At 42.9% G+C, this 8,575-nt stretch overlaps 1 protein-coding gene across 1 annotated transcript in view; it reads left to right on the forward strand.

The window, feature by feature from the left end:
- nlgn4xa (neuroligin 4 X-linked a) overlaps positions 1-6,883 on the forward strand; it is a 55,982-nt gene extending 49,099 nt beyond the window's left edge. The window contains exon 4 of the mRNA XM_037696845.1: positions 5,760-6,883. Within this exon, the coding sequence (XP_037552773.1) occupies positions 5,760-6,657 (898 nt within the window). The 3' untranslated portion in view covers positions 6,658-6,883. The remainder of the gene's footprint in view (positions 1-5,759) is intronic.
- Positions 6,884-8,575: the final 1,692 nt, after the last annotated feature.

Below are 8,575 nucleotides of genomic sequence, written 5' to 3' on the forward strand. Positions count from 1 at the left end.
GTCTCATTATGTCTTCATGACTCATTATGTCTTCATGTCTCATTATGCCTTCATGACTCTTTATGTCTTCGTGTCTCACTATTTCTTCATGACTCATTTTGTCTTCATTTATCTTTATGTCTTCATGACTCTTCATCACTTCTTGTCTCATTATGTCTTCATGTCTCTTTATGAGGGTGATGGGAGTCAAACTGCAAATACTGGTCTGTGTGGGTGGGTTTGTGGTACACCTCAGTTTGCAAATGTCCTCTATCAGAGACTGAGACCTCACAGTCCAAGAAAGCCAACCTGCCATTTTTTACATCTTCTCGTGTGAACTTGATGTATTTATCCACAGAGTTGATGTGGTCAGTAAAATGTTGGACTTCCTGAGATTTGATTTTAACCCAGGTGTCGTCAACATACCTGAACCAATGACTTGGTGGTGTCCCTGAAAAGGACATCAAGGCTCTCTTTTCTACCTCCTCCATGTACAGGTTGGCAACAATAGGAGAAACTGGAGACCCCATAGCACACCCATGTTTCTGCCTATAATATTGCTCCCCATATGTGGAGTAGGTTGACTGCAGGCACAGTTTCAAGAGTTGACACAGTTGTTCTGTGGAAAGTGTGGTCCTGCTGCTCAGAGTGGTGTCTGATTTTAATCTTAAACTGACCACCTCTACTGCATCATCAACAGGAATGCACGTAAAGAGTGATGTGACATCAAAAGAGACCATTGTTTCATCAGTCTCCATGATGACATCCCTCACCTTATCCACAAAGTCCTGATGGTCCTTCTTGAGCATGTGATCAGCTGGTTTTGGTTGTTTTTTGAATGTCCAGAAGACCAGACTTAACTATTTTACACTTTGGTAACAGTTTCTGTTTTAGATGTGCTCAATAAATAAAGTTGACTTATTCAACACATTTCAGCTGTTGTCCTGCCCTCAGCATTTCAACTGCTTTTTTTACTTCAGAAAACCGCTACGTTAGTTTAACAAGTGTTGGGCCTGTTACCTTTTTTGTATAGTCATTAAAAATCCTTTTGCTTTGAATTGGCACCGTGAGAATAGATTGATTTATACTGCACATCTCATGTCAGTTAGGTGTGCAGCTGACTATTTGACGAGACCTCAGTTTTTCTTTGTTCTCCAGTGCATTCACATCCTTCCAGGAGTCGGTAATTCAGTAACAGTATGAGAAAAGATCCATTTTCCCAGAAGCCTTCAGATTTTTCTCCTCCACGTCTGACGCTGCCAACTTCTCTTTGGAACAGAGTTTAAAGCTGCTCATCTCAATCCTCCCTGAAAACTTTTCATATTTGAGAAGGATTGGATGTTGGCAAAGCCTCGAGCACAGAGTCAAACCGTGGGTTCTGTTGGGGGATAATGAAGTGGACCAGAACACCGCTGTCCTGCGTTCAGTCAGAGGGATCAGACTCCTGCAAAGTCATCACTGCTGAACTGAAGAGTTGGTGTAGCTCTGTCCAAGTCCTTCACAAGGCATCAAACAGAACCATGTCCAAGTAATGAAGGTCTTCTTGGAAGTTCTGAAACAAATAAATGATAGTTGTTGGGTGCGTCACGACTTTCCACAGCAGGAGTCGACTGAAGTCTCCAAACAGCAGGTTTCTACGAGCTCTTTGTGACACCTTTTACACTGAAAAGCAAAAAAGTTTTAAAGTTCAGGAAGAAAACTGGTGTAACGTTTTGAACTAACTTTATTTGACTAGACTGTAACCAACATTCTGTAGTTAAAATGACCCAAGTATAAAAGATAAATCCCATGTGAATCAGTTAAATTTCTACCTGTGATGGAGCCTTGGACTTAGTTGAAAGTCAGGTAAATGGCTGGGGGAGTGATGGCGCAGCGGTTAGGGAAGGTGGGCCTGTGATCGGAAGGTTCAACGTCCAGACCACTCTCTCGTTCGCTCTCAACGAAGACGGTCGCTTTCACCTGCTCCTCCCTCCCTCCCGCTTCCTTTGCTCTCTTGTCCTTGACCCTCCTCAGAGCCTCTCTTTACACGTCTTCCAAATCAAAAACTATTATGGATCTGGTCAGCTGGTCTCTCAAAACAAACGATTCATTTTTTTCTACCAGGGACACACGCAGCTGGTTATGTCATGGATTCCTGGGGTGTTTGGAAGATGATGTGCCTGTCTGTTGAGGACGTAGTAATAACTGGATTTATGATAACAGGATTTCTGCTTCTTGGAATCGGCAGATATCTGGTTATCGGCTAATAAGGAAGACGTCTGCAGCCGTTTTGGCAGTAGTAAAGCTGCCAGCCTTATATTCAACCTTTATTTATACAGGTTAATCCCAATGAGCCTCGGAGACTCATTTACAAGAGAGACCTGATGTTTTATAGCAAAGAGTCATGACAGCAGTGGACAACAAAAACAACAAGTTTTAACGATTACAAGACTGAAGTCTTTAGCCCTAGAGGGGTGGAGGGTGTGCTCCAATTACAGGGGCATCACTCCTTAACCTCCCCAGTAAGGTCTATTTAGGAGTACTGCAGAAGAGAGTCTGGTCAATGGTCGAACCTCAGATTCATAAGAAACATAGTGGGTTCAGTTCTGACCATGGAACAATGGACCAGCTCTTTACACTCACTAGGGCTTTTGATGGACCATGGGAGTTTGTCCAACCAGTCTACCTGTGTTTTGTGGACTTTGAGAAAGCATGTGATCAAGTTTCTCAAGGTAAATCTTAGGGGGTGCTCTGTGAGCATAGTCAGTCTAACCATTGAGTCCCTTTACAAGCTGTTTGAGAGTTTGGTTCCCATTGCTGGCAGCAACCCCTTCTGGGTCAGAGTTGGACAGGGCTGCTTGTCAGAGATTCTGTTCCTAACTTTGATGGACACAGTTTCTCAGTGCAGCCAGGATGCAGAGGGAGACTGGTTTAGTGTCCTCAGCATTTCTTCTCTGTATTTGCTGATGATGTGGTCCTGTTGGCGTCATTGTGCTGTTATCTTTAGCCCTCACTGGAGTGGCTGAGTGTGAAGTGGCTGTGAATGAGGATCAGCACCTCCAAATCTGAGGCCACGGTCCTTAGTCAGAAAAGAGTGGAGTGTCCCCTCCTGGTTGGAAGTGAGTGTTTCTGCCTCAAGCGGAGGAGTTCCAATAGCTCCGGGTTTTGTTCACAAGTTCAAATAAATTATGTTGTTAAGTTTTTATGTATATGAATGTTTCTGTACAGTGCCCTGAGATGACTGCTGTTGTGACTTGGCATAATATAAATAAACTGAAATGAAGAATGGATTCCCTCACTTGAAGAATGAAATGCAGCTTCTGCAGTATTGTGGACTCTGTGCTGGCCCATTGTAGTGAGGAGGAAGCTGAGCATCAAGGAGAAGCTCTATGTTTTCTGCTCAGTCTATGTTCCTATCCTCATATTTTTCCCAAACTCTGGGTAGTGACCGAAAAAACACAACTGTCGATCCAAGCGTTCTAAATGTTTTCTCTTCAGGGTAGCTGGTCTTTCCCTTAGAGACAGAGTGGGAAGTTTTACTGTGCAGGAGAGACTTGAAGCAGAGCCATTGCTCCTACACATCCAGCGGAGCCAGTTGAGGTGGTTCACACATGGAGTGCGCTCTCAGGACATTATTACCTGCAGTGTTCCCTCAATGAGGACTGAACTAGGCAAAAGGACCTTCTCCTATTCCGCTCCTGTTTCCTGGAATATCTTACAAAAAGATTTGAAGCTCTCGACCTTGACCTCTCTAAGTGGCTTTAAGAATCTGTTGGACTCCTGGCAGGGTCCAATGCAGACATGTTCCTGTTTTTAGTTTTCTACATTTGTCTTGGAATCTAGCTGTTTTTTTTTTTTTTTTTGTTACCTTTTCCTTTTAGCCATCCTATGTGTTAAAAAAAACACAAAAAAACCCTGCAGTATGACTTTTTATAACTGTTTATTGTTGTTGCTGTTGTCCATTTTTGTCATCATTCTTTGTTGAAATCAGGTCTCTCTTGTAAATGAGTCCTTGAGGCTCAATGGGATTTACCTGTCTAAATAAAGGTTGATTGATCTGGTAAAGATGATCCTGGCATGTACAACTTGGAGGAGACACCGGGGAAGACCCAGGACATGCTGGAGAGACTATGTCTCTCAGCTGGCCTGGGAACACCTTGGAGTCTTCCCAGAAGAGCTGGAACAGATGTTTGTGGAAAGAGATGTCTGGACCTCCCTGCTCAAGACACTGGATGGATGGGTGGATGGGTGGATGGGTGGATGGATGGATGGGTGGATGGGTGGATGGGTGGATGGGTGGATGGGTGGGTGGGTGGGTGGATGGATGGATGGATGGATGGGTGGGTGAGTGGATGGGTGGATGGATGGGTGGTTGGATGGATGAATGGAAAGGTGGGTGAATGGATGGATGGATGGGTGGATGGGTGGGTGGATGGATGGGTGGATGATGGGTGAGTGGGTGGGTGGGTGGATGGATGGATGAATGGACGGATGGGTGGATGGATGGATTGGTGGGTGGATGGATGGATGGACAGATGGATGGATGGGTGGGTGGATGGATGGATGGGTGGTTGGATGGATGAATGGATAGGTGGGTGAATGGATGGATGGGTGGGTGGATGGATGGATGGGTGGTTGGATGGATAAATGGAAAGGTGGGTGAATGGATGGATGGATGGGTGGGTGGGTGGATGGACGGGTGGATGGATGGGTGGATGATGGATGGGTGGATGGATGGATGGGTGGGTGAATGGATGGATGGGTGGGTGGATGGATGGATGGATGGACAGATGGATGGGTGGGTGGATGGGTGGATGAAGTTAGACACTCATTCGTTGTGCCATGAAAATTCACATGGACCCATGTTCTTGATTTTTTAAATGTACTGGAGTCTCCTCACCTCATTGGTCAGATTTGCACATTAGTCTTCACTTATACCAACAACTTTTAATCAATGCAGTAAATTACGCCTTCATGTTAGAGAATCATCCAAACTGTGAGTTGTAATATAACAAATATATGCAAGCAGCATGAGTCACCATAAGGATTTCTGTTTCATTTTAAATTGCTATTATTTTAAAATATCTTCTCAGAACCTTCACAATGATGCACACTTTATTGAAATGGTCTGACAAGCTAGTTTTGTTTCGGGGGGGTGAGGGTTTGAAAGCCTGATCCTTTGGGTCTAGAATCACACATCTGAATTATCGCTGCAATAAATACTTTCACTTTTATGCGTTGCTAAAACAAGACCAATCACACATTCTGAGCTAATACCTGATTGGTCAAAGGTTTAAGGTGGGCCCATGGATTAAAAGCAAAAATGTTCATGTTCCTGTAAAAACAAAAATCCATATACGTCGTCTTCAAAAACATTCAAAGACGTGGAAATGGCTAATTCACGGAAAGAGGACACTAAAACCTTGAGCAGAGAGCGTATTTTAAAAGTATCAATGTTACCTTCTTGACAAATTGCATAGGCCAATGTGTTCAAACAAAAAACTGGAGATACTGGTGGAGGCACTCAGTCTTGCAGGGGGAGGGCCCCAAGAGGGTTCCTCGGGAGCTTCAGTTTCTTGTGACAGAATGAAATGTCCTGGCCAAAAGTAACTTTGCACTCGACACTTTTGAAAAACGAACAAATTTACGTGTTTGGATCCAGACCGTGGTCTGCCATTTGGGGATCCCTTTTTAGAGGGACAAATTGTTTATTTAATGATTTTTAAATATATATATTTTAAATGCTCCATTTATTATTGATTATCTAACCATCTCTTTTTTGGGGTTTGTTTCTCCCTTAGGGACCCGAATCAGCCAGTTCCACAGGATACAAAATTCATTCATACAAAGCCCAACCGATTTGAGGAGGTAGCCTGGATGAAGTACAACCCCAAAGACCAGCTGTACCTTCACATAGGTCTCAAACCTCGAGTCCGAGACCACTACCGAGCTACAAAGGTAGCTTTTTGGCTCGAACTGGTTCCACATATCCATGATATAAATGGATTCTTTCAGTATGTATCTACTACCACCAAGATCCCACCCCAGGACACCACCCCCTACCCTTACACCAAGCGCTTTCCTGGTAAAAACAACTGGCCGTCAACCACACGCCACCCAGGCATTCCGTCAGTTAACGTCAAACATACCACAGACCAGCGTAAGAGTGGTGACCTGACCAATGAGTCCACTGTGATCATTGAAACCAGGAGAGACTATTCCACCGAGCTAAGTGTCACCATTGCTGTCGGAGCCTCACTGCTCTTTCTCAACATCCTTGCATTTGCAGCACTATACTACAAAAAGGATAAACGGCGCCATGAATCCAACAGGCATGTTCCTAGTACCCCACAGCGCAGCTCCGCTCCTGCCAGCACTCCATCTGTGGCTAACGATGTAGCCCACCTCCAGAATGAAGAACTGTTGACCTTACAGATGAAGCAGAAGAAATTGGAACACGAGCAGCCACATGAGTGCGAGTCCTTACAGAGTCATGATGCATTGCGACTTGCTTGTCCTCCCGACTACACCCTGACCCTGCGCCGGTCACCTGATGACATCTCACTGATGACACCCAGCACCATCACCATAATCCCCAACTCGCTGACTGGTATGCAGCCACTGCACAACTTCAACCCTTTTGGTGGCGCCCAGAACAGTACCAACCTGCCCCATGGTCACTCCACTACACGGGTATAGTTGAGCTGGGTCAGGACAGTGCCAGATTCTTTCTGGTTTGACCCGCACAAGGCTAATACCTGTCACTGACTGGGAAAAGCACAGACTCCAAAGTCTAAGCAGATGTTATTTTATTACCACACCTTCTTGACGAGTATAAATAACTTTTTCAACAAATTCTGATTGAATGTTACTTTATGGAGATTTTGTGGAGCAGAGCTTCACTGAGAAGATTTTCCTTAAAGACAACCCAAGAATGACTGTTAATATTCTTATAATATATAGACACAGGCAGAGAAGCCTTCTTTGCCATGAAAGCAAATGGCTAACGTTTGTCAAAAAACAACAATGGGACCTTCCTGCATCAGAAAGCCAACATTGGCACAGACATCTCCACTCCAACCTGAAATGAGTTTATGATATTTTGCATTTAAAAAAAGTTATTTATAAAATAGTTTTGAGTGGAAACATTAAAAGAAAAGTTGAACGCAATAAGGACAGAAAACACAAAAAACTCCTATTGTTGTTTTGGCTGTGAATTATAGATTTCTTTAGTTAGTGATGTGTATATATATATATATATATATATATATATATATATATACACAGTATATATAAACAATGTTCTTTCTTAGATGCAACTTGTGTTTCAATAGTTTACTTTAAAAGAACTAAATGCTGATTTATACCCCATCATAAAGGAGTTGCACTCTGTGTGTTTAGGTCTTGAAGAAGATTTTCACCTAACCCTTCAGTTGTCTCATGATAAACACTGACCAAATCCAGCACCGTGCTGACTGGATCCAGTCTCATGATGACTAGATCCAGTGTCATATTGACTAAATCTAGTGATGTGTTGACTTGATCCTGGGTAATAATGATTGAGTCTAGTGTCATGTTGACTTCGTCCAGCATCATGTGGAAATTATATAACAATATGGTGATCAGATCCAGTGTCATGATGACTAGATCTCCCATCATGTTGAGTGGATCCAGCAATGTCTTGACCAAATCCAACAATATGTAATTTGATTCCAACATCATGCTGATTGGATACAGACAGTGTCATTATCCAGTGTCATGGTGATAAGATCTAATGTCATGTTGACTTGATCCACAGTAATGTTGATAAGATCTAGTCTAATGTTGACTTGATCCAGCATCATATGGAATTGATATAGCAATATTTTGATCAGATACAGTTTCATGATGACTAGATCTAGTGTCATGTTGACTTGATCCAACACAATGTGGAATTTATATAGCAATGTGTTGATCAGATCCTATGTCCAATGACCCAGATCCAATGACTACTAGATGTAGAGTCATATTGATTTGATCCAGTCTCATAATGACTAGATCTAGTATCATATTGACTAGATCCAGTGTCATGTTGACTAAATCTATTGTCATGTTTACTTGATCCAGCATCATGTGGAATTGATATAGCAATATTTTGATCAGATCCAGTGTCATGAAGACTATATTTTCCTTCATGGATCCAGCATCTTGTAGATTGGATCCTGCAATAATTTTGACTGAATCTGGCCCACTGTTGACTGGATCAGATCAGATCTGCTATCCTATTTACTGTATCTGGGATCATGTTGACTGGACCCAGCTTCATGCTGACTTGATCCAGCATCTTGTTTACTGATTCTGGCATCATGTTGACTAGATCTAGCATCATGTTGATTGATCCTGGCTTTATGTTTAGAGCCACTGTAATGTTGACTTGATCCAGAATCATGTTGACTGGATCCAACATCATGTTGACTGGATCTAGCATCATGTTGATTGAATCTGGTTTATGTTAAGATCCAATGCAATGTTGACTGGGTCCAGAATCATGTTGACTGATTCTGGTATGATGTTGACTGGATCCAAAGTCATGTTGACTGGATCTAGCATCATGTTTACTGGAACTAGCGTTATGTTG

This window comes from Nematolebias whitei, chromosome 24 (genome assembly GCF_014905685.2).
Source record: "Nematolebias whitei isolate Nwh7 chromosome 24, NemWhi1, whole genome shotgun sequence".
NCBI lineage: Eukaryota > Metazoa > Chordata > Actinopteri > Cyprinodontiformes > Rivulidae > Nematolebias > Nematolebias whitei.